The sequence below is a fragment of the Mustela nigripes genome, chromosome 2 (genome assembly GCF_022355385.1).
Source record: "Mustela nigripes isolate SB6536 chromosome 2, MUSNIG.SB6536, whole genome shotgun sequence".
Taxonomy (NCBI): domain Eukaryota; kingdom Metazoa; phylum Chordata; class Mammalia; order Carnivora; family Mustelidae; genus Mustela; species Mustela nigripes.
The window spans coordinates 216,189,345-216,215,233 of NC_081558.1; the positions used below are offsets into that span (position 1 = coordinate 216,189,345).

General features: G+C 53.0%; 1 protein-coding gene and 1 long non-coding RNA gene across 5 annotated transcripts in view; one reads left to right on the forward strand and one right to left on the reverse strand.

Annotated features, from left to right (window-relative positions):
* Positions 1-22,858, reverse strand: part of RSPH1 (radial spoke head component 1) — a 40,786-nt gene extending 17,928 nt beyond the window's left edge. For 2 of the 4 annotated variants that reach the window (XM_059392413.1, XM_059392415.1), the window contains exons 1-8: positions 22,724-22,858; positions 20,410-20,523; positions 20,200-20,305; positions 14,278-14,368; positions 13,634-13,769; positions 9,694-9,765; positions 7,364-7,526; positions 6,428-6,571 (exon numbers count right to left, since the gene is read on the reverse strand). In XM_059392413.1, coding sequence (XP_059248396.1) covers positions 6,428-6,571; positions 7,364-7,526; positions 9,694-9,765; positions 13,634-13,769; positions 14,278-14,368; positions 20,200-20,305; positions 20,410-20,523; positions 22,724-22,777 — 880 coding nt within the window. In that variant the 5' untranslated portion in view covers positions 22,778-22,858. Of the gene's footprint in view, positions 1-3,508; positions 3,707-4,939; positions 5,105-6,427; positions 6,572-7,363; positions 7,527-9,693; positions 9,766-13,633; positions 13,770-14,277; positions 14,369-20,199; positions 20,306-20,409; positions 20,524-22,723 lie in introns of those variants that run through there. The other 2 variants (XM_059392414.1, XM_059392416.1) reach the window with 2 other exon arrangements.
* Positions 22,511-25,889, forward strand: part of LOC132012429 (uncharacterized) — a 13,963-nt gene continuing 10,584 nt past the window's right edge. Inside the window, exon 1 of the long non-coding RNA XR_009402609.1 lies at positions 22,511-22,826. This is a non-coding gene — a long non-coding RNA (uncharacterized LOC132012429). The remainder of the gene's footprint in view (positions 22,827-25,889) is intronic.

A 25,889-nucleotide genomic window follows, 5' to 3' on the forward strand; every position in this document is an offset into this window, starting at 1 on the left:
GGGCATCTTTTCTCTCCTGTTGTCGCCAGAAGGGCGAGCTCAGGGCAGTGAGATGCTGCGTGAGACGGAGACCTCACTCATGGAACTCCCATCACGGTATTTGTTAGAACTGTTCCATGTTATTATTCGTTACTGTTGCCAATCCCTTACCGCTCCTGATTTGTAAATTAAACTTTATTACATGTATGTATGTATAGAAGAACACGTAGTTTGGACAGAGTTCTGTACTGCCCGTGGTTTCAGGCGTCCCTGGGGTCTGGGCACATACAGCCCGTGGGTAAGAGTCACTACAGAACAGCGTATATACACTTACACACAAATTCTGTTCTTTCTCTCCCTTTCACGCTCTCTTTCCAAAGCCAATGGAGCAAGATAGAAATGATTCCGAGTCTGGGAAAGAACATACAAGCTCCTTTTACTGTTCTTGCAACTTTTCTGTGAGATCGAAATTATATAAAAATAAATTACAAAACATCAAAACCACTGGGAAAAGGTAATGAAATTTTCAAGGACTGATGGGGTTGTGTCAAAAGGACCCGAAGCAAGTAGGAGGAGTTCCAGTGGCCGGAGCTGTCCCTTTCAGCACAATAAAGCCGAGGATCACGGCCGCTGAAACACACTGAACCGAGGAAAATCTGTGAGGCCATGAGCGCTGACCGATAAAGAGAGCTCCAGGACAGACCAACGTGCCACCATTTGGAGCGTCCATTAAACTAACATCCTGCTTTTAAAATCATTCAAGAGAAGGAAAGAAGCATTTATCCCGTCTTCCCTGGAGGACTGTATTTCATGGGAACCAAATCAGTCCACACTTTCCTACCTAACAAACGTAGAAGGGACAGTAGACTTAGAAAAACCATTGTTTAACCATAATCATAACTATTACATTTATGGCCCAAAAGATTTCAGGTTCTAATCCCTGGAATCTGTCAATCTTGCTTATTCAGAAAAAGGGTCTTCGCAGGTGTGATTAAACCAAGGGTCCTGAGATGGGGAAATGGATTGTCCAATCTCCAGGGCCCTTATGAGAGAGGCAGGAGGAGGTGTGGTGACACAGACAGAAGAGGCATCAGGTGGTCACTGAGGCCACCAGAAGCTGCAGGGACAGGTCCTCCCTCCAGCTCCTGGGCTCGCACAGCCCTACACAGCCTCCGGTTTGGGCTTCAGCCTCCAGAACGAGGACAGCACGGCTGCTTGAAGTCGCTCCGTTTATAGTAATTCACGACAGCAGCCCCAGGAAACTGGCACCGCAACGAAATGGACTCAGACTCCACGTGGCCAGGAGGCACGGGGGTCAGTGAGGCTGGAGTCCGGAGGCTTGTACAGCAGCAAGGCAGCGTACACACCACTTTTAGTCGGCGGGACACATGCAGCCCAGACACGCTGCTGCTCCTGATCTGATCCCGTAGGAAGTACACGGCGCACAATATGGAGAATTCAGTCAGCCGTTCACAAACGGGGCATCCACCAAGCCTCTCAGCATAACTTCCAGAAACAAGAAATACGGGGGACAGCGGGACCACCTGAGAGAGCCCGGACCCACCCAGGAGCTGTGACATTCTGCGGGCCGTGGCTCGCTCTTGCAAACCAGCCACAAGGGAAGGAATCCTCCCAATAAAGGGCGTGAAGCCCCCCCAGCCCAAGGCCCTTCCACGCCCGGACCATGTGCCTCACACAGTGTGCTTCAGTGTAACCACCGCGGTCCCCTGTCCCTTCTCCCTCTGAGGCACTGGCACACCTGTCCCCTTGTGATGCTGGGCCCCGGAGCCAACGCAGGCACTCTCACAGCACACTAAGGGAGCGCCAAGTAAGTTGCATTGGGGACGGTTTCGGCAGCGTGGGCTTCTGGAAAATGTGCAGGGTTCTGGTTTGTCATTTCCACGTGTCAGTCAGTTCTTGTTAGCTGCTCTGGAGTAGCGTCCAGAAATATGCCCACCACCCATTTTGGTGACTTGCCCAGCACTCCGGCACCCAGGTATGGGGTCTGTGGGTCAGATATCCACCTGCCCTTGTCTTGCAGCTCAAACACCACGTCTGCAGGCCTAGAGGGACAAGGTTCGAGGAGCACAGCACCAGGCTCCTGTCTGTGGACACTACTTCAATTACGAGAAACACAGGGTTGGACTCTCCCATCAGGATCCACCAAGGGTCCGTCGAGTACAATATCTGACGCAAATCACACGCAGTAGGGTTTTACCAGACGGCACGCTGGGAGCGCACAACCCCGATGCAGTTTCGTGAACCGCAAGATGTGGGGTGTGTAGGTCAATGTTCTATCCCGAGTGGCCAGTGGTTATAAATCGCGGTAAAGGAACAGCTGTGAGGACTTCCCCAACCTTCCTGCAGGAGATCGTGCAAAATTGTCATCGTAAGGAGGAGGGAGGCGAAGTGTGGCCAAAAGCAATGTCGGAGCCGTGTTAGAACATCCGCCTTCTGGTGGTTTCCTAGATGTGCGCTTTGTGGATTCGCCAGCTCTGTGGTTGGGAATTGTATTTGGAATCTCCTATTCTAAAATAGTATCCGTCTTACTGCGATTTCATATTCATGGTGTCCTGCGTGCTTTTGTAGACAGGTCCGGACGCCGTGTTCACGATGCAATGTTCTTAAAAAGGCCCCATGTTTTGGGACCTCGTGACCATAGACGCAGCACGTGACGCTGGACACGCCAGCTACAGAGACTGTTCTGGGCTGAACTGAAGACACCGGCCTCCAAGCGACTCTGGGGGTAGAGGAAGATGGGGGACGTGAAGCTGGAGACGGGAGACGGGGGGGGGGGGGGGGCTCCTCCAGAGCCACGTGTCTTCAGGGTGGTGCGGGGCTCCCGAGGAGGGGCCTGGACAGCGTCAGCCCCTCCCCCCAGCCCCCACGGGAGGACCTGAAGAAGGTGCACCACTGACGAGGTCAGAGCCGTGTCTGTGGGCAGCCCTGCCCTCAACCATCCGCAGGGACCCCCGAAATCCACGCTGGGAGGCTGAAGCCGTAGAACAGGCAGGAGGGCCCCCTCCAACGGCAGCTGATGGTTACTTGCCTGAGCCCGAAGTTTATTTTTTTAAGACTTTATTTATTTATTTATTTGAGAGAGAGAGCCCTTGTGCCCGGGCAGGGGGCAGGGGGAGGGAGGAGCAGAGGAATGAACAGACTCTACACTGAGCATAGAGCCCAACTTAGGGCTGAACCCCACAACCCCAAGGTCGTGACTGGAGCTGAAATCAAGAGTCAGATGCCCGACCCGCCCCCCGGCACCCCGCCCTAAGTCTATTCACCACGGTGTTTCGGGCATGGGATTGCTTTCTAGGTGTCTCCGTGGCTCTCCCGAGGGAGGTTGGAGAGAGCAGCTTTGGCAAGTAGTCACTGTACGTGCTCAGCCAGAAGGCCACCTCCGTGAACCGCCTCCTGCGGAGTCAGGGGTATGTGACCCTGTCCTTGATCCCAGGAGAAAACAGGGCTGCACCACCGCAGCCCGGTCACCCAGAGAGGCCCAGCTTAAAGACCTCGCAGAGGCTCATCCTTAAACAAAGGAGGAGGGAGACATTTATTCATACTGTGCACTACTTAACGACTGATAGAAAAGATTAATAACAGAGGAGCATCAGAGGGCCCTATAACGGAGCGTTTCTGTGACACGATCTCCTATCCTTCCCGCTTGCTTCCGCTCACTCCGGTGGCTCCGACTGTTTATTTTCTTCTTCTTCAAAACTAACAATTCCTGCGGGGAGAAAAGAAGCACGAATATAGTCCACACTCCTTTTTTCTATGCTGAAATGCTGTGCTAACAGATCTTTTGTAATGAATAATATTATAAATAGTAAGCATATATCAGGCAAAAAAATACCGTGTTAAGTTTTATCTTATACCGACTTTCATGGTTTTTCTTTGGTACCAGTGTTAGGAGTGAGTTGGCCAGTTAGGGAATCGGGGCCAGGGTCCCCAACAAGAAAATACGGAGTCAGGACGGCTAAGATCACACAGCACTGACACCCCGTTTTGCAGCTTAGACAGGACCAAACATTCTGCCTCATAGCCTTTGCTGAAGTGATTTTGGCAAAATGTCCTGAAATAAGACGGTTAACCCCAAAGCATTTGTCAATATCACAGGCAAGGGGCAGCGAAAACCTAAAACCCCAAATGTCAGCAAAAAAAAAGATCATCAACACGTGGATATCATCCTAATAGTCGGACGGACACATGACCAGAGCCCTGACTGGCACGACTCAGCTCACCCTGATTGCTTACGATCGTTCCGCAGAAGAGTGCCCCCAAACCCCGAAACTTAGAAACTCCCAGGGCGACTCTGTCGGGCCCCCTCCCTCTCCGAGAGCTTTATACTGTCGCGCAATAAACTTGGCTTGCTGCCCCCCACCCTCCGTCCGGTCGACCCTTTCATCCTTCGAGGCAGCGTGACCAAGAACCACAGACGCTAAGGGGACCAAAAAGTCCTGTGACACCAGCAATAAACGGAGCAGAAGATAAACCCAAAGTCGACGCTGAGAATATTCCGGTAAGTGAGGGTGAGCTCAGGAACGATCTTTGCCGGCACGCGCTGTCCATACACACCAGCTCTGCGAACGTGGGGCTTCGCTGCTCGGCCCTTACATCCGTACAAAGGAAGACAAGGACTTGCCGCCTTCCAGGAAGGTGCTCCCTTAAAAGCGCCATGAAACTGAGAGTTATTTTTCATTGTAAGTAAACCCTATAACCCTCACTGCAGGCGAGGAAAAGAGATTGGTAGGCTGACCCTCCGCCGTGATGCAGGAATTGGGTTAAATCTTAAGTTTTTGTTATTGGCATGAAATGTGTGCCTCCGAGGCCCGTTGCTTACTGCAGCCCGTTGTTCATTTAAGGCGCTCTGACATTTTGGCATCTCCCCGGGAAGGTGTGGGTAGCACTGTCCCTGCCTCCCCATCTCTGCCCTGCTCTCAGGAATACTGACGCGGCCGTACTTGCTCCGTGCACGTTCTGGGCAAAGCAGTCAGCGGTGGTCACACGGTTCCCTCTGCAGGCACACGGCAGGCACACGGCTGTCATTCTGCAGACACTAGGCGGTCACATGAGCGGGCACGCGGCGGGCACACAGCAGGCACACGGCCGGCACACGGCTGTCATTCTGCAGGCACACGGAGGGCATATGAGCGGGCACACGGGCACGCAGCGGGCACACAGCAGACACACGGCTGTCATTCTGCAGGCACACGGTGGCCACAGGAGTGGGCACATGGCGGGCACATGAGCAGGCACAGAGCGGTCAAGTCAACGATTCTCCACACACTGTCAGGCCCTAGGTCTCGCCCAGGGCCCCCCGGTAGGGCAAGCACAGTGCCCCCGCCCCACCGCCAGACGTGCTCAGATCAGCCACAGCCTCCCCGCATGGAGCATCCCCGTGCCATGTCCCTGTTCGGCAGATGAGGGCCTCCTCCATCCTCACAAACCTCAGGACCCTGGGGATAAATGCGGGATGAGGGGGTACAAGCCAGAGGCCCCCTGGCTGCCAACGGGCATGCCTGGCGTAGGCCTCCCACACTCTAAGCCACAGGCTGCCCAGCCGCCAGCATGGGCTTCTCTGGTGCAACTACAGTGGTGGTTCGTCTCACTTGACAACCAAAGCCTGACCCTATGTGCGCCCAGTGCATGGGGATGGAAACCTGTTTTACCAGGAGTTCATTAGTGCAGAGATCGTCTTCAAGAAAAAAAAAGAAAAAAGTGGGGAGTACAGGTCTTCCCCAAAACAGGCATTTGCTCTATATTTGCAATAGAGACAAACAAACCTGCATGGGGTCCCCGGCCCAGCAACCACCATCTGGATGGAGCCAGCGGTTCCCAGACCACTGGGTCCTGCACCACAGAGATGCCCACCTTAAACCAGACACAGGAACTGAGTTCCAAGAAGAAAGCCCTCTCTGAACTTCTGAGGCTGCCCACAGCACCTTGTCAAAGGCTCTAGGAACCTGAAGCCGCAACAGCCTGATGGTCACATCCCTGGCCTGTGACCTGCAGACACAGATGCTTCGAGATTAACGGTCCCTTCAAACCCACTTGAAAGGGGCTGATTCCCAGCACTGATCAGACTGCTGGGATCCCACAGCGGTAAAAATCAGGTAAAAAGAAAAATTAAAAAAAGGAAGCAGCATTCTAAATCTCTAGAAAGACCCTTCAGCCTGAGGCTGCTCTTTTGGTAAAAATGGAGATAATTAGCACGCGACAGACAGCGAGAGACCCTGCAGGGCTGCAGGCTGTCCCCGCCACCGACAGGGGGTTGGTCGGGCGCCTGAGAGTGGGATATCCCACGGCCCAGCAGGAGTCCTCAGCCGGCCCCTGAGATCTCATCCCAGTCCCCGGGGCAGCCCACAGAGGCCAAGGTCAAAGACAGGAGAACCCGAGAGCCCTTCCCAGGGTGCGCCCTCCTCCTCCCTGGGCCCGAGGGCGTGCTCACCCTGGTCGATGGTGTCATAGCGGAAGTCCTCCCGGCCCTCCTCCCGGCTGCCTTCTCCGTCGTCCTCCCCAGGCCTCATGGAGTCGGTCTCCCCCTCGGAACCATCGGCCAGAGCCTGGCCCTCCTCCGAGGGCTCCCCGCCGCCTGAGATGAAGCCACAGGAAACACTGTCACGTGGCCTGCGGGCCTGGGTCTCAGCTGCTTCCTCACCTGCCAGCGCCCACTCCCTCCTGCCGACAAGGTGCCCGCCACCCGCTCTGGGGACCCCCACTCCTGCTGGACGTCACCCGATCAGGTCCAGAGCTGGAGCACACATCCCCCATCTCGGCAAGAGGCTTGGTGGGGGAGGGGGGCCTACTTCCCACTGAGAAGCCACTGTCTGTTCCCCAGGGTTCCAGAGCTGACGGGGGCAATTTGATGGAGTCGATGAACATTGCTCTCCGAAGCGAAGGGGATGCCCACAAGCAGAGACCAGAGAGGGGAGGCCTGACCCTGCCGTGCCTGAGGCTGTCCCCTCCCTGGCTGTCCTCTCCAGCCGTCGGAACTCCAACGCATTGGGACCCGTGCCCCGTGCAAACTTCTCCAACAATCCATGGCGCCTTGGCTCCTTCTCGGGAAGAGCACGGGGCAGGGGACAGTCAGCTGCTGCCACCCCCTCTTCAGGAAGGACTTGTCACCTGGCTGCTTGTGCCGGCCCTGGCCCGAGCCCACGGCCACAGCCAGTCCTGACCGAGGGCGGTGGGCTTTGGTCCAGGCTCCCCATGGAACCAACCAGGTTGTCCGTCCAGCCGGTCGTCCCACGTCCCCCCCTTCCACCACCAGGAGGCCCCAACCCCCCAGGGTACCCCCCAACATTTTCATGCACACAAAACAGGCCCAGAGTTCCAGGTCCACAAAGCGGGTACCCAGGGCCGGCACCGCGGAGGTGCCCCGTACCTTCGGTTTCCAGAGCCTCTTCTGCACCAGGCCCGTCCGCAGGGGGCTGCTCCTCAGGGAGGGTCGGGGTCCACAGAGCCAGCTCTGTGATTTTGGTGGCTTTCCACCTCGGAAGCACGGTCATCATTGTCGCCTCCTCCTCCTCCTCCTCGTCTCCTCTTTCCTGTTGGTAAGTTTAAAAACAAAATTACTTGCATGCGTGTAGACTCGGTGTGGGATGCTTACTGCCGGGGACATTCGGCCACCATGACAGCATGGCTCGGTGGTCAGGCCAGTAGCCAGCTTTCCCTGGTGTGATCTGGGCTCCAAGGTGGGTCTTGGAAGCACTAGGCTGAGGCACAGACGAGCATCACCGCACGGCGCCCACCCGTGCACTCCCGCTTCTGCTGTGAACGGCTTCCAGACTTGACATTCCCACCTTCTGGAGCCCTCAAGAAGTGACAGAGACTGGGTGTGGCTTTCAGTTTGCTCGGTCGCATTTTCCCGATCACAGCTTCTTTAGTACAATAGCTAGTATCCCGTCCCTGGGAGGAAAGGGCTGGGAGCATCCTAAGACGACCAGACAGCGTGCAAGGGCCTGAACACTAAGCATCTAGGATCAAGGACTCTGGAGGGAAATGAAGTCCCGTGACAGCCGAGGGAGAACTGATCACCTCTACATGCAGGCTCTTTTGTAAGAGCCTAATTCCAGCCGTGCAGCAGCCGGCATATGCCCACCGGACCGAGCGTCCCAGCCTGTTCCCGGTTTTGCGTCTGTACATTTCCAAAAATCTGAATATCAATATATCTGGGATTGCCACTGTTACACAGAGGATAATACAGATGACAACGTGGGACAGAGACCCGTCTGTCACTTCCACTGAGTCACTCAGAACCACATGGCTTGGTTTCCAAGTTTCTGAGCTCCATCCCCTCCGAAGGGGGACGCCAGTGCTCTAGGCCTGCACCGGAGTTCCCGAGGGGCTTGTGAAAATACGGGTGGGACCTCCTGTGTCGGGACGTCGGGGGTGGGGCCCTACCACCTGCGTTTCTAGCAGACGTTAGAGCTCAGATCTCCCATCTTCCATGTGCTGTGACACCTGGTTTCTGTGCTTATCACAGCCCTGGGCGTCATACCAGAATGTCCAAGTGCAGCCCTAGACCAAGACCCCCGGGCTGTGCGTTCCTCCCCAGGCTTATTCCTGAACCGGGGCAGTTCTGGGAGCTTATGGCAATATCACCCCCCACTTAGGTGTTAGGGTGTTCTTTCTACTTTCTCCCCAGCATCCTACAGTTCGGACTTCTAAGAACTTTTCCCCGAAGAGACTAAAACTGCCTGCTCCCCAAATCACAATAAGGGCTCAGTCACCGAGGCTATAAGGGACAGATTTGGGGGGCGGTGGGAGCAGTGTAATAAGTTGAGCTGGCAGGTCCCTTCAGGGGCCCATGAGGGGTTTCCGGCCCCAGGAAGAGACCAGCAAGGACCCGGTCCATCGCTGGCCCATCTAACGATTCAGCACGCAGCTCAGCTGTGTTTGCAGTTCTAGACCGCATGCGCCGAGGGCATGGCGCAGACAGGAATGGGGGGAGCTGTGGCCCGCAGGGGGTGACACATCGCATTTCTCTAGATGCCTCGGCATGGATATTTACTCTACAGAATAAAGAGCCTCTGGCAGAGTGATCTGAAGGAACTCAGCAGGGGAGAGGGGCCGAGGGCAGGCCTGGGCGTGGGGTGTCCTGGCGGGATGTGCCTGGGGGTGATGCCCAGGGAGGAAGGGGGTGCCAAGGTATTTTATGAAATCTCCTGTAGATCAGGAGATGATGACAAGAAATCCACAGGCACGTTCGCACGCACATGCAGTCACACATGCGCACACGCTCGCACAAACACGTGCCTAGTAGTGACAGTGTTCGCTGGCTAGTTCCTGTGAACCGGGAGGCATGGAGCAGGTATTCACGACAGCACTGAGTGCTGGGAAGGCGCAAAAAGACAAGTGGGCAGGACAAGCCACATGTCAAAAGTGTGACGCTGGACAGGCTTGGTGGCACCACAGCCACAGATGCCAGCCGTCACTCCTGCTGCCTGACGCTGCCCAGAGCCCTTGGACTCCAGGCCAGCTGCTGCTCCTGACCCAAGCTGCATGTGGGCTTCTGTGGCAACGGTGACGTGACACTGCTCAGATCTGGAAATTTGGGTCTGGACCAAGGCACATGCATACAGGGGGACGACAACATGAGCGTGGCCGAGAGCTGGCATGACTTCATGTGATCTGATGGGATCCATGGGCTCAACAGCCCGGGCAGCTCCTTGGCCCGCGGATAGAGGAAACCGTATGCACTCTGCCACTCACCACGTCGGTCAAACGGTACTCCCCGTGCTGCTCACATCCGATATCAAACACGTACTTCCCAGGGCCGACAGGCTGCGAGCAGAGAGAGACCAAGAGGGCTTCACACTTAGTGTTGCGTACCCACCAGAGCACAAAATGCCACGGGGATGTCAGAAAATCAAAACCCATCCCAAAGGCGGGGAGCGAGACAGCGGATGAGGGTTAAAGGGCTTTTGTGAACTCACGGCCAATGGAATTGTCAGGTATAGGGCCTGTTTGCTTTCTTACCTAAACTTGAGTTTCATTGTCATAAAAGTAATGTATTTATTACAAAAATTTCATGAAGTCAATACCCACAGGCAAACAAGCTAGAGATAGAAGTGTTAATAATATTGGAACATGGTCTTGGGGTACCCAGATGGCTCAGTGGGTTAAGTGACTGGCTTCTCATGATTTCGGCTCAGGTGGTGATCTCAGGGTTATGAGATCGAGCCCTGCCTCGGGCTCTGTGCTGGGCGTGGAGCCTGCTTCAGATTCTCTCCCTCTCTCCCTGCCTCTCCCCCTGCTGCTTTCTAAATAAATAAATCTTTTAAAATATATATTGTGACATAGTCTTTATAACCTTATTCCTTATTTCTAGTGCCTAGATTTTTCCAAATAGACGTTTGACCGTAATTACACCCAGCGACTCATACTCTGCTGTTACTTAGAAACACAGCATAAATGAATTCCCGTATTCACAAATGGTCTTCCACAATTCCAGTTCTTTCCAGTTTTCTTTCATTTAAGAATTGTAATCTATTTTACCCATCTACTATTGTTAATATTTGGTGTGCTGACACTATCCCTTGACAGAGACCATGGCGGGAGATGTATTTGGAGTCGAAGTTTTCAGAGGTGGAATTCTGGTGCACACACACAGTGTGTACATATATACTCACAAAATATATAGACACACTATTTTGTTATATATTCACCAGAATGAGGCTCTAATGATCCTCCTTCCCACAACAACACTTAAGAGCCCTTTGTCAGTAAACCCTTGCTTCTCCTAGGCATCAACATTTTGCTCTATCTTTACATTTTTTGAGTATATAAGTAACAGGACTCATCATTAAGTCACATCTTTAAGTTATAAGTAGGGTTGGATTTTTTTCAACATTTTTGACCACTTAAAATCCCACTGACTGATGCAAATGCTTTAGGTATGCGTACTAAATCTTACAAACATCCTAACCCCACTGGTCATTTATCTCTTAAACTTTCTTTAAAGCATATTCTAATCAATAAGGGATTATTTTTAGCAAGCAAAAATCTGTTGGGTTTTCCTTTATATTTCTGCTTAGAAAGTCCTCTTTCTTCATTTCAAAGTTAATGAACATTTACCTATTTTTTTTTTTCTATATGTGGTTTTGTTTACATTTAAACCTGTGCTCCCTCTAGAGTGTGTCTTCACCTCGTGCTGGATGTCAAACGGACTTTGTTTTTCTTCGTTTCGTTATTAAGTTGTCTGAGCACCACTCCTCGACTTCTCCCCATCATGTCCTCATTAATTTAAATGATGCCCTTTTCAGGAGCTAATTTGCCGTATGCACTTACATCTGTCCCTAGACTTTCTAATCTGCTTCATGATCTGTATTTCTCCAACCTGGTAGCTCAGTTGCAATTATCAAAAGTTTGAAGTACGTTCTAATAACTTGTCGGCAAGGATATGAACGGGTAATCTCCGAGGAAGGTAGTAGAACCAGGAGCAGAAGTGCGTAAAGATGCTGGACTTCACTAGGAATCGGGGAAATGCACATTAAAACCACAAGACATTTTTTATCCATCGGAGTTGCAAAAACATTAAAGACTGGTGATACCCAATGTTGGAGAATGTATGACAGAAGATCTCAGAGTCTGCTCACCAGAGTGTAAACTAGCACAGCTCTTTTGGGCAGCTGGTGATATCAATCATGATTCAAAATGTCAATATTTGTAAACTCAGCAATGGCCGTGTCTAACCTACGTAAATATTCCCAAATGAGCAAAAAGATCGAGGTCTCTGTGCCTATTTTCGTGTCCGGATATAATGTGATCCTATTTTATACAGTGACAGCCCTCATGCTGTATGTACGCGTGGAGAAAGGGCTGGGTGTCTGGGGACATTTCAATTGGAACGGACAGCTGACCCCTGAACAATGCTTGTCTTAACTGCACGGGTCCCTTTACATGCGGATTTTTTTTTTTTTTTCAATACAGAGTAGCACTATAAATATGTTTTCTCTTCCTAATAATTTTTTTAAAGATTTTCTTAATTTATTTGACAGACAGATATCACAAGTAGGCAGAGCAGCAGGCGGTGGGGGTGGGGGAAGCAGGCTCCCTGCTAAGCAGAGAGCCCAATGCGGGGCTCAATCCCAGGACCCCGAGATCATGACCTGAGCCTAAGGCAGAGGCTTTAACCCACTGAGCGACCCAGGTGCCCCCCTAATGATTTTCTTAATAACATTTCCTTTCCTCCAGCTTACCTTATTATAAGAATACAGTATCTAGTATAGATACAAAGTATGTGGCTGACTTTCTTGTGAGGATACAGTGTATAGCCCCCGAAACATACCAGTGTGTGTTAATGACTGTTTATCTTGTTGGTAAGGCTTGTTGGTAAGGTTTCCTGTCCACAGCATGCTCTTGGTAGTGAAGTTTTGGGGGAGTCAAAGTCCTGTGTGGATCTCTGACTGTGCGGGGGTCAGGGATCCGTGCCCCTACCCCTGCATTGTTCAACGGCCCACTGGACTTGTGTGCCATGTGCACAGGTCTCACTAACCAGCAGACCAAAGCTCTCCTTCTCCAGAGGAGTCTAGGTTTGTTGATTTTCCCAATGAACTTTCGTCAAATTCTTGTTCCCTCCACATAGCTCCCCGTGCTGAAAAGCATCCCGGGAGAATTTTCCTGAGAATTACATATGCAATGCATGGATTTGGGGAGAATGATGCTGCTTTACAAAGACTTAAAAGTAGAATCTGTAAGTCAGGGAATGAATTTTATGTCAGTGAAAACTAAGTTTTAAGAGAGTCCAAGGTGGTTTCATAATATTAGTTCAATATTCCCTGCACCCAACTTCTTTTTTAAAGATTTATTTATTTATTTATTTATTTATTTGAGAGAGAGAGAGAGGGTGAGAGCAGAGAGAGGGGCAGATGGAGAGGGAGAGAATCTCAAGCAGACCCCCCCCACCCCACCCCCGCTGAGCACAGAGCCTGCCCTGGGCCTCGATCTCACGACCCTGAGTTCACAATCTGAGTTGAAACCAAGAGTGAGATGTTTAACTAGCTGTGCCACCCAGGCGCCTCTCTCTGTGTCAACTTCTAATGCCTTTAACTTGCTTTGCAAACTCTTCAGGGGACGTTTCTGGCCACGCTGGCTTGAAGTGTGGGGGGAGGGCCGAATGAGCAGGGCATCTCTGTGTCCCAGCGGGGCCCCCACAACCACGGAGCCCTCCAACAGAATCGACCAATTATGAGCCCTGCGGACTGGCCACACCTTCCCACGCAAGCCCGCGTCCAGGGCGGGCGGACTAGCCTGCGGCAAGAAAGAAGCTTGTGGGTCTGCCGACCCGGCGCTGCAGCGCGTGCCCCCCAGGGCAAAGGATGTCCGAACACCCACATGCTCACAAGCACGGGAAATGTCTCACATCTGACCTACCCATGAGGAGCACCTATGGGAGACGGGACCCCCCCCTCCACTTTATAAGGATGGGCTGGATCCCGGCCGGGTAGAGTGGGGGTTCACTGAGACGCAGAGAAAAGAACCAGGTGCCCTCCACTCTGCCGTCTGTAGGCAGCAGAGACTTGGGGAGAGGCACAGCTGCCCCCTCCCTGTGTTTGGAGGGGTTGGAGGGTTCCCTGAGTTTTTAGGATTCTACGTTCACATATTTACGCAGACGGGGGAGGAGGGCGCGCTTCGTTTCCCACCGACTTACGTTTTTGTTGAAGAACTTGCCCTGGTACCTGTGGTTCAGGTGAATGAGTTCGGCCGCACCCTCTTGCTGTCCGTTCACCCAGGTACCTATGTACTTACTGCCCGTCTCTGCGTAGAAATAGGTGCCTTGCCCGTGCCTGGTAAAGACAGAAAGAACATGCAGTCTCCCTGCACAGTGGAAAGCCTTCCAGGTTTACAGGACAGACATTTAAATTGAGGGTGGCCTATCCTTGGCTTTTCTGTCTGTGCCTCCATCAAAGCACGCGCCTGCTCTGTGTGCCCATGCATGGGAGGGGCATCGCGTGCTGGACAGCGACACCCTTCCCGATGCCCTTCCTGCATATCATTCGGGTCACGTGGGAAAGAAGCAATGCTCCCAGGAGGCTCTGTGGCTCTGTCCCCAGGTGGGTACTTCTGTGGCCCCCTCGCCCCGGGGGCTCTGAATGAAGGACCGAGTATTCTCCCCACACATCTGTACCTGCCCAGTCATGTCACATCTGGAGTGCCCACCTGAAAGCCTTGAAGGGTTTGGACCGCCTGGCAGAGTTGGCTAATGGGTTTTTGTCATGATTCCGCCTCATAATAAGACGTCGTCATATTCTCGTTACATAAACAAGTGTACAGAACGGAAGAGAGAACGCAAACCTTTGGTGAGCAAACCACTCCCCCGTGTAGGTGTCATTATTGACGTAGTAGTAGACGCCGTAACCGTGCCTTTGGTCATCCGCCCACTCCCCTGGAAGGGACGACACAAAAGATGGCCCCGGGTGAGAAGGGAAAGACGGGCTTCACCTGCTGTCTCCTCCCTCTGTGACCCTCCTCTGTCCCCCGCCCCTCTGGCTGGATGGCGTGGTGTGGGCGGCTGGCTAAAGGAAACTGAGTCAAGGGCCTCCTGGACGCAGGTCTAGACAGGTGCACACACACGGGCCGCCGTCACCTGCGTGTGCCGACAACCGGTATCCCCGCTGGTCGGTGGCAGAGCAAGGATTCAAACCCGGCTTTGGTCCTGTAGCTCTCCCTACACCGCACCCCTGCTTGCACAGTTCCGCGATCCAACAACACCCAGGCTTGCCGACCCCGCCTCGACCTCTCCCAGCAGCTCACTCTCTCTCCCACCTCATCACCTCGCTCCGACACACCTTCCCGGCCAGGGCGCCCGGGGTGCCCCACCTGCACACCAGCTCCAAGGGTGTGGACCCCGCACCGTTCCCAGCCCCTGCCTGTGCCCGGACTCTTCCCTCACTGATCGCCCCTGCCTCCTTCCCCCCGTGCCGCCTCCTGCGAATCTCCCGCTGCCTTGCTGAGAAATACTGGAACTGGCAAAAATATCATAAAATTCCCAACACCTCTACCGTAATGACAACAGCAAACGAGTTAGGGCATGAGGTCGATCCTTGAGGATGGATCTCCGCTCCAGGAGACTTACGACACCCTCCAACCTTGCAGCTCACACAGGGAAGAAACTTAAAGAGTTTTCTGAGGTTGACCCCTCTCCTAAAAAGGCACGTGGCGTTGCTAATAACAAGTTGTTACCTGGAATGACGCTTTTCTAGACTATGCATAATTTTTAAAAAATGAATTTTCATCAATTTCTGATCAAAGACAAAAGATAGAATTCCCTATCTACAGAATTGCAGTCAGAGAGACATTCCATTATAGCTAGACAGACAAGGAAAAGGTGTGTGACAGCCATGTCAGGCATGAATTTTTAAACTTCTGTTTGTTAAGTCCTCGGATTTTATAACAGTCGTGGCATTTTATTTTGATTTTTTATTACAAATGAACATTCACATGTATGCCAATCTTATGTTCTTTTCCTTAAAGAGAGCCCCCAAGACTTGCATAAGATTCTGGCTTACAGGAGAACGGGCTCTGCTTCCCCTTCAAGAGGAAGAAGACACAGCACGCCGAGGACATGTGGATCGTCCAGGAAATACGTGTTTACGCGACGTGAACCCCATGTTCATCCACAGCAACAGATGGACGGAAGGGCACAGCCCCACGTTTTCCCTACCAGCTCCACAAGGCCTCGAGCACTCTGAGACGGACAAGCAGCAGCTCCAAGAGCGCTGACCTGGGGGAGCCTGCCCCCCGCCCCCCACGTGCGGGGCGGACCCACAGCTGACAGCCCAGAGAGGAGGCGGCGGGAACCGGCGTGAGTGAGGGAAGAGGTGTGACGTGTGTCAGGAACAGCATGAGCGAGGGTGACGGAGAAGCCCCACACTGAAATAACTCAGCAAACACAGGGGCTCGAACCTGAAGTCGCCCTGAGGATAGAGAGAGGGTGCAGGAGTCCTGCAGGACTCGGCTTTCAAGGAGCCATTGTGTCCCGGTAAATTACCAGTTTAAGAGGAGGAGGAGGAGGAGGGCAGATGTGCAGCAGAGGCGCTTCTGTGGTGTAAATATTCCCACTGCGGCCAAGGTTGGACTGCGCACGGGGCTGGGGACGAGTGGCCCCAAGCTGGCGCGTGGGAGCGCTCAGAGCCAAGCAACAGAGCCCCGGGAGGCCAAGACATCACTTGGTTTCTTCACCCAAAAAGACCATGACAAAACGGTTCCCTCCTCTTCTCTCGGCCATTACAGCTGGTCTCCAGGGCAGCGTGTCGAGAACAATGTAGTGAGCACTTCACAGAAAATCTTCAAGAAACAAATTGAATTACAGGGGCGCCTGGGTGTCTCCGTCAATTGAGCATCTGACTCTTGATTTGAGGTCGGGTCGTGATCTCAGAGTCGTGGGATGGAGCACCCTGTCCGACGGGCTCTGTGCTCAGTGGGGTCTGCCTGAGATTCTCTCTCCCTCTCCCTACGTCTCTTCCCCCATGTTCGGTCTCTCTTGCTAATAAATAAATAGACATACGGGAAGGCAGGCAGGGAGGGAGGGAGGAAAGGGGGGGGGCGCCTGGGGGGCTCAGTCAGTGAAGCCTCTGCCTTCAGCTCAGGTCATGATCTCAAGGTCCTGGGATCAAGTCCCGCATCGGGCTCCCTGTTCAGCGGGGAGTCTGCTTCCCCCTCTCCCTCTGCCCCTCCCCCCTGCTTGTGCATGCTCTCTCTCTCTCTTAAATAAATAAAATCTTTAAAAAAAAAAAAAAAGAAAGAAAGAAAGAAAGAAAATAATTAAATTGCAAAGGCACCAAACTTCAAGGCAGTGCAGAAATTTTTTTAAAATCCTGGTTTAGGGGCTCCTGGGTGGCTCAGTGGGTTAAAGCCTCTGCCTTCAGCTCAGGTCATGATCCCAGATTCCTGGGATCAAGCCCCGCATCGGGCTCTCTGCTCGGCGGGGAGCCTGCTTCCCTTCCTCTCTCTGCCTGCCTCTCTGCCTACTTGTGGTCTCTGTCTGTCAAGTAAATAAATAAAACCTTTAAAAAAAATAAAAATAAAATAAAAATCCTGGTTTACTGAACAAATAAGGTGTTCGCAATCCTGCCCAGCAGATGGTAACCGGGTGGCAGGAAGTGGTGACGTGAGGGAGCTAAGTGAGGGAAAGGTCGCCTCCTGGAGCAGGTCTTTAACACCGCGGGCCAGGTTTCCCTTTATACACGCATGCCACTGAGAAGCTGTGTTGCTGTTGCTTTAACCGTGCACTTCGTTGCTCAGCCTTCCAACCCCTAACTCTGTACTTTCTCATCATTCTCCATCTCGTCACCAGAGCGTTTTCAGCTACATTTCTGCTCGGGAGGAACTCCACAGTTGGCTGGCTGGTGGTCTGTGTTGGTTTTCCTCCAGGAGAGCACCGTCCCCTTACAAAGCTCTCCACGTGCGTCCATCCTGTCGCTATCCCCAGGCTTCTAGGGCTCCCGGGTCTGCAGCTCTGGGGATTAAAGACCATTTAAAGCAAGATGCCCTGGGGCATGTGGGTGGTTCAAGTCGTTTAACTGTCTGACTCTTGATTTCAGCTCAGGGTCACGATCTCAGGGTTTTGAGATCAGGCCCTGCATCAGGCTCTATCTACACTGGGTTCAGAGTCTGCTTGGGATTCTCTCTCTCCCTCTCCCTCTGTCCCCTCACCCCTGCTCGTGTGCAAGTGCTCGCGCTCTCTCTGCCTCTCTCAAATAAATAAGCAGATAAATAAATGAAATCTTTAAGAAATAATATTAAAAAATAATTAAAATGAAATGCCCTTCTAAGAAGCTCTCTGCCCACCTAAGATGCAGGTTAGTCACTATCTGCCCCGCTGGCTCCCTCCGCTGCCGGGTCAGCAGAACGTGGATGAGACGGGAGCTGACATCGGTGGGGCATCACTCTGGGGGTGCTTCCTGCCAGCTAGGGTCTTTGCATTGGTCACCTCCTTTGGGATGTGTAATAACCAAAACACATTTTTACAGGGACACCACCCAAAACCCAGAGAGATCATGCACCTTGCCCAAGGCCACACAGCAGGACGGAAACAAAGATCCCGATTTCCGTGGTTCCAACATCGCGTGCTCTCTTGCACAAGCAAGGGCCATGCATTCATGTCTTCTTCTGGCTCTGGCCACTGAGAGCGTCCAGAAAAGCCAACTTTGAGTCATATCGTTTTGTCTCTCCACGTTGTCATGACCAAACAGCTTCATCTTTATTGGCTCCTTGCAGCTGGTTACAGGACCGGTCCTAGAGAGGGGTGTTCCCTCTCCTTTCCCAAGCCCTTGTGGACCTTCCGTCTCTGCATCTCACAGTCCAGAGAAGTGGTCCGAAAGCCCCTCTAAAGTGGCTCCCACTCACCCCCCAACCTCATTCCCCACTTTACCACTGCTCGAGTGGCCCCCAAACCAGGAGTATCCGCTGGTCCCTGGGCTCCCCATCAGGCTCAGTGGGTTGATCAGGAATGTGCCCCCAACCCCGGGCTGAGGCTGAGTACTCTTGATAACCTGCAGAAAACCACTCTGTGTCCCTTAGGGTGGCAGTGGGCCAACACACAGTCTTGAAAAATTCAACCATGTCTTAACTTGGACTTTATGACTAGAAGATTGTTCAATGGCTGAGCTAAAATTAACATTGTAGCTTTTGACCTCCAAGAAGAAATCTCTGAGCAGTGACCACACCCTGCACACTTTAACCTACAAAGCCACATGGAGACACAATAATTCATGGCTGTTGGCAAAGAAGGTCTACATTTTGGCTAATCTTCACGTTTAAAAAACCCCTTCGATCCCTTACTCTGAGTACCTTCTTTACATATTTACATGTTGCTCCACTTGTATTAACGTCTACACTAAAATAAAACATGACAACAATGAGATTAGGTTCATAAAAGTCTGGAAGGAATTAAATCAAACTCTAAATTAAATTGTTTCAAGTTGATTTAAAAAGCAGATGGTGTTCCTTCTGCGATAAGCCCTCTAAGAAATAGGAAACAGAGCAGAAATTCCTCTCTAACACGACCAACGCAGGTAGGCCTCCCCTGGCTCTCGGACTCTGGCAGAACCTCTGGTTCAGAATTCCTTGGTTCTACTTTCATTCGGTGATGAGGGAGGCAGCTCGGGCTCGCGCCAAAGGACATGTCCGCACCGGGAGGCGATGCTGCCGGCGGACACGTACTGAGAGCTTGCCGTCCACCGGGCACGGTTCCCCGTGTTCACTCCTCACGCTGCAGACCAGAGAGCTGGGACAGCGAGCAGTGAGGCTCCCTACACAAGCTCACCACGGCTTGTCACCACGGCTCCAGGGATGCGGTCATAGCTCCCCTGGGAAATCTGATGAAAACTGGATATGTTCTTCCCAGGAAAAGTCCAGAACACAGAATCCTGCATAGTTTCTGAGGGCTCACACCCACTCCCCACTTGTCTGTCTTCCCGGGCTCATCCCTCATTGGGATCAGATCAACATGGTAGTCACACTGGGTGATGACGGTGTGTGGGGGCAGCCGTGGGGTTCTTGGAAATAAGGGAACAAGAATTTCCCTCCCGCATAACATTGGCAGGTAAGAAATTGTGGCAAGGGGTGCCTGCGTGGCTCAGTGGGTTAAAGCCTCTGCCTTCGGCCCAGGTCATGATCTCAGGGTCCTGGGATCAAGCGCCGCATCGGGCTCTTTGCTCCGCCGGGAGCCTGCTTCCCCCTCTCTCTCTGCCTGCCTCTCTGCCTACTTGTGATCTCTCTGTGTCAAATAAATAAATTAAATCTTAAAAAAAAAAAAAAGAAATCGTGGCAGACATGTCTTCCAGATGTGTCTTCCAGACCAGCGGCCTTCAACGAAGGAGCCACCAGGTCTAAAGAAACCACGTGTTCGTCAGAAGAGGGACTGGCCAGAAAGGGAAGCAGCAAGTCAACATCAAGAGGCTGAAAGGACTGAGTATCTGAGGTCAAGGGTCCAGCCCCCAGACGCCTGTGCTCCCCCACAGCCTCCCTTGCTTTTGGTACTGAGCACACGGGCTCACAGCTGTGCTGGCTGCAGGGGCAGCCGCCGGTCCGTTCATTACAGGCCTCTCTGGTCTCTGCATCAACCCCGTGAACCTAGGAGCACAGCTGTGTTTATTGAGTGACTGACTGATCTGGAGGACTCGAAGCTCCCTCACGCAGCTCAGCGACCATGACAAGCTCAACCCCACACATCACCTTTACAACACAAACATCTGCTTTGTGAGCACGTCTTACCTTCATATCTTGAGCCATCTGGGTATATGAAAGTGCCGTGACCATGCTTTTTATTTTGAACGTATTCTCCCATGTACCGAGCACCATTTTTAAACTTGTAGACACCCTGAAACACATCGATTATATACGATTCGTATCATTCCTGTGTTCCGGGGTCACCACCAGAATAGTAACTGGAGAAATCTAGCCCCTGAAGGCACCTGTTCTGACCTGGCCATGTCTTTTCCCGTGTTCGTAGTTGCCTTCATACGTGTCCCCGTTGGGCAGTCTTGCTTTCCCGTGTCCGTGCCGTTCACCTGCCTCATTCCGCTCCCCCTCGTACTCCTGGGCAGAAGAGACAGGGACAAGGACAGCTACTGCGTATTAATCACTAAGGATGCGTTCAGCGTTTTCGTAAGTAATATTTCATGGAATCCGTCCCAGTCTTCAGCCCCGTCTGACAGGTGAGGTAGGAAACCACACCTGGGCGATGTGGAGCCTTGGTCTAAGGTGATATCCTGGGACCTGTCAAGGGTGGAAGCCTCCCTCGCTCTCTCCAGCATCTGAGTTTGCAACTGATCATGATAATCCTCTGCCCTGTGAGCAAAATCGACAAACTGCGGGAAACACGAGGCGCTCCTAATTGTGTTCTCTGTGGGAACAGGCATGAAGTAACAGATGCCGGTGGCATGGCCTCAAGCCACATTAGGAATACCTCCCTGTTCCTTCCTCCAATAATCCAGGACTCAAAATGCAAAAAAAACACCTCTTCCTCCAAGGATCTCCAGGGCTGCTGTGGCCTCAGGACCCCTTTCACCATGGGGGCGCCCGCGGGACAGGAAGCCACAGGGGAAGCTAAGGACCAGGGCTCAGCTGTCACAAGTGTCCCTAACTCCACTTAGTTAATCTCATTATCAAGTTTCAACTCCTCAGAGAGAGACTCGAGTTTCAAACACTCGTAGACTAACATGGAAATAATTATGTAGCTTACAAGTAAATCAATTAAAAAAAAAAACTAATACAGGTTTGTAATTCACCTATTTTCTCCTACCCTTCAGCAAATAAACATTCCTCAAGCCCCTAACCATGAGTGCAGAGTGAACATATACATAATAAAAGGGCGAAGGCACAGAGTAACGGTTTGACACAGAGTGGTGTCTGCAAAGAGGGCACCACCAGCTCAGACATACGACTAGGACGTGGGGAAAAAACCATCTGCGGTCTGCCTTTGCCCAGGCAAATCTGTCTAGCTCAGAAATCCATGCTCAGAACGGAAGGTAAACATGTGTGACCTTACCAATTTGTTTCAGGGTTAGTCGAAATCAAAATGTGTAAAAAGCTCTCCACTTCGCTCAGAAGACTTCCCAGGGCACCCGACGGGAGTGACCGAATGGGGGAGGGGGCTCTAAAATGACCCCAGCTGTGATTCAAAGCTAAAGTTATGGGCACAAAAGAGTTACAAATCACCAGGGCTACCTGAGGGGACAAGTTCGAAGTCTTACGGGGCAGATGCTGAAGAATGGGTTCCCCCAGAAACAGACTCTGAGCAAGTGATGTTTTAAAAGCGTCCTCTGAGAAACCAACAAAGGAGGTGGGGAAACAGACACAAGAGAGGAGGGTGGGTGTGTCAGGAGATGTCCCCACCTGGGCCTCAATGCCCCGGGGATGCTGGAGGGTAAAGCACTGTGGTTTGTCCTCTTTTTAGCACGAGCTGCTGGCTGTCCGAGGAGCGTGGATTCCTGGCTTCCAGCCATCCTACTGGCCGGGTGGCTCCACCCCTAGAGGGGCTAGTCTTGAGCAGTGACCAGGACAGAAGCTGGGAGGTGGGCACACCCAGCGAGCAAAAAGTTCTGAGCATCTATCACAGCCGAAGTGGTAGGTTTTTCAGCTAATTCTGAAACTGTCTCCACTCTGTACCCCGAGCACACACACCGTGGCTGGGGTTCCCACCTGTCGGCCAGGAGACAGTCACCCTGTGGGGTAGAGTGATTAGTCTGGGGACATCCATCTATGCCCACGCAGAGCCAGGCTCCCGCCCGGACGCCAGGCACCCAGCACCGACTCTCTGCTGCCTGCACCGGGAACTAGTCCAGTGACCTGGGTCAGCTCCCACAAGAACGGAGAGAGCCCATAGGATTCCAGGCTTCCAGGGTGGAAGCCTCGCTGAGAGCCCCTCGCATCTCTCGAAGGACCCCGCGAAGCCCTTCCCTCCACCCCCTTGATCCTGAGGCGCAGGCTCCGGGGCAGGACCCAGCGCCCTGCGGGCTCGCCAGAGCGGAGTGACCCGCCGCCTCGGAGGGCGCCCGGACGGAGACCAGCAGCAGGCGGGGGATGTTCCCAGAGGCTGGACTGGGAAGTCTTCGCCTTTAACGGGAGGCGGGATGCGGAGGGAGGAGGCGGCGAGGAGGGATGTGGCAAGAGGACGTCAGCGGGGCACCTTCCATCGCCAACGTCCCGGCGCGGCGCGGCGGTGGCCGGTGCGGTCCCGGTCCCCGGCTGGCCTCCGCGGGGCGCCCGGGAAGCCCCCCGCCCCCGGAGCGCTCACCCCAAGGTCATTCTCTCCCTCCTCCTCCAACTCCTCCGAGCCCAAGTCCGACATGCCCTCGCCCCGGTCTCGGTCCTCGCCGCCACCAGCGCGTCTCCAGTCGGTAGGTCCCCGCCGCCCGCACCGCCGCGTCCGCCGTCGCCATGGAGACGAGGTCCGCCCCGCCTCCCCCCTGGCGCGGGCGCCCGGGAGCGGGCCGGAGGGGCGGGGTGGAGCCAGCGGCCGCGTTCGGGTGCTGTCATAGCAACGGGAAGGGGCGCCCGGGCCTAGCGGGAAGGGGCGGGGCGGGAGGGCGTGGGGCGGAGCCACTGACCGCTTTCGGTGCTGTCATAGCAACGGGAGGGAACCTCGACCAATCGGCGCCCGGGAAGAGGGAGGGGGCGGACTAGGGATGGATTCGTCGCCCACGCGCGGTCTAGCAGGGACCCAGTGTGGCTGGCCCGGGCGGCCGGCTGCCGGCTGGTGCGCTCACGCGGGGCCGCCTTTGGATCGGGGCCCTAAAGACGTGGAGCACAGACGACGCACAGGGGCCCGCCCTGGGCAGGGCTTCACCTCTGCCTGCGCTGAGCCCTGACCCTTCCGACCCGGCCCCTTGGCTTCTTGGGTTCCTCCGTGGGCCCTGCCTGCTCCTCCCCACCTTCTGGGCTCTCCCGACCCTTCGGTGTTGGCGTCCGGAGAGATCTGTCCGCCGAGAGCTCTTCTCTGACACAGGGAGTCAGTGTGCGGGCGCGTCCACACTGATGCTCTTAAGTTTGACACCCCTTCTCCACCCCGAGCCTGGGTCCAGTCCCCTCTCTACCCCAAGGAAGAAAGGACTTCAAGTCCATGTATCGTCTACCGCCTGTCGTCCGTCCACCTGTCTATCCTCCGTCTAGCTCTCAGCCCCCACAGCACCGAGGAAAGTGTTTTTCCCGCAGCAGACGCTCAGCCAAGCCACTGAAATCAGTCCACGGGGCCGTTAGATTCCCGGTGAGATGGAAATATGGTCGAGGTCTTTCTTCATCAGTGGTACTTAACAGAATCTCTATTTTGTGTGTGTGAATAGACAAAGACCACCCAAATGAACAAGCAAAGGCCATGTATTTGGAGCTTGCCCTAGCCAGGAAGTCAGCCACCATCACTTGCATTTGGACGGAGCTCGTGGGCAGGCAAAGGGGAGGCAAGGCTTACAGTGGAAAAGAGCGGGGTCTCCAGGTGCGCCCCGATTGGAGGCTGTTAGTCCAGGGAAGCTGTGGGTGTCCCAGTAGAAGTGGGATATTCTGTGTGACTGGTGAGCAATGCATATTGGACTTTCTCTGGTTGGTCCAAAGCTGGACATGGGGACGACGATGACAAAATTGCTCAGTTATTGATCAAGTCCTGGCCACTGGTTACAGGGGTTAGTGTTTGCCCCTAGATCACTTGGAGGAGATAGCAGACTGACTTCCTACAAGTCCGACTCAACAGCACCCTGGCTTCCTGGACTGGTTACTATAGATAATGGGTTGGTTTCCTGGGCTGTAGCTTATGGTTCAGAATTCTGTTTTTCTGTATGCTTTGGCCTTTGTACATTTGCATATCCAATTTCTAATGAGTTTTTGCAAATGACACAAATAGCTGTCATCTCAAATCTAAATATTGTTGGGGTTTTTTGGAGTTTCAATACCTTGAACAATAACAATAACCCAATCATTTGATTTCATCAAACCTAATATTTAAGTATTAAAAATTTCATCTAAATGGATGGGAAACAGGTCTTAAAGTCATCATTGTTCTAGATGAAGACGTGACTCTCCTAGAGCCAGAATGTTCGAGTTCTAATTCTGGGTTCCCATGGCTTTGGTGACCTCAGGTAATTCACCTGCCCTCTGAACCTCGGATTCCTATTTTGTAAACTGGGGAGGATAAGCCCTTCCGCTCTCAAGGAGCTGTCATGGGGATCAAAAATAATATTTTATTAACATATTGTTATTTATTATGAAAGCTACCCAATGTAAACAGAACTATTACAAAGAAATCACATATCATTCAAAAAAAGTTCCCCTCACACCAACCCCAAGGTGTGTTGTTTGTTGTTGCTGTGAGGGTAGGGAAGGGGTGGCTGAGGAAACAGTTTGATCTGCCGACAGCCGACAGCCTTACAGAGTACCAAACCCGTGAGGCGAAGCATCCACAGAACTCCCAGATCGCGCGTGCTTTCCAGCCTGTCCCTCAGAACAATGACATAGTGGAAGGTAGTGATTTTAACCTAATGTCAGTCCCAAACACTTCACTTACTGAAAAAAGAGACAATTAACAAGCAAATTAACACCCAAGTCCCTACAGTTAGCACTATTTGTGAGTTGCAAAGAAAAAAGATTATAAACGCCAAAATTTAAGTTTTTCTTGTGGGGAAAAGTGAAGTGTTTGGGGACTGGATGGTCATGATCTCCTTTAGACTTGGCAGTTGCCACATTTAGTACAATTAAGCATGTCTTTTTATAAGAAAATGTCAAAAATATTTTAAATGCTAGAAATCCGGGGTGGCAATTGGTCATTCAAATACATGTTAGCGTTTTTGCAAGTGAAAACGAAGGTCAGAAATTCCACTTCCCGACTTGCTCTAACGATGACAGCGATTGAAGTTGCTAGGTGTCCAGCTCGGCGCCCGCTGTTTTATGTGAATTGTCCTGCTGAGTCCTCGCGGTCGTCCCTCAGTGCCCGGCCAAGGAAAGGAAGCGCTGGGAGGTACCATCTTCGCTCCAGGGCGAAGAGCCAGCGGGATTCAAAGCCGTTGCTGCCCCTCACTATACTCTCCCGGCCTCCCACATCTCTGGTTTAAAGGAGTAACTGGTTTTCTGGGATGGCCCGAAACCACCTCCCAGGCAGAGGCGCAGCTCCGTGAGCTTAGACTGAGGAACCCCAAATGGCTTAAGCCCCTGTTCAGGATCCCATGGCAGGGAGCAACTGGGCGCCAGCCGGACATGGAGCTCGTGAGTCCTGGAGCTTACGACGCGACTGACCTCTCCTGCGGAGAGTCAGTTACCGCCTCATCGTTCAGTCCACGACAGTGTCACCCCGCCCCCCATCGTCAGTCCACGGCAGTGTCACCTCGCCCCCCCATTGTCAGTCCACGGCAGTGTCATCGCGCCCCCCCATCCTTCAGTCCACGGCAGTGTCACCCCGCCCCCCATCGTCCGTCCACGGC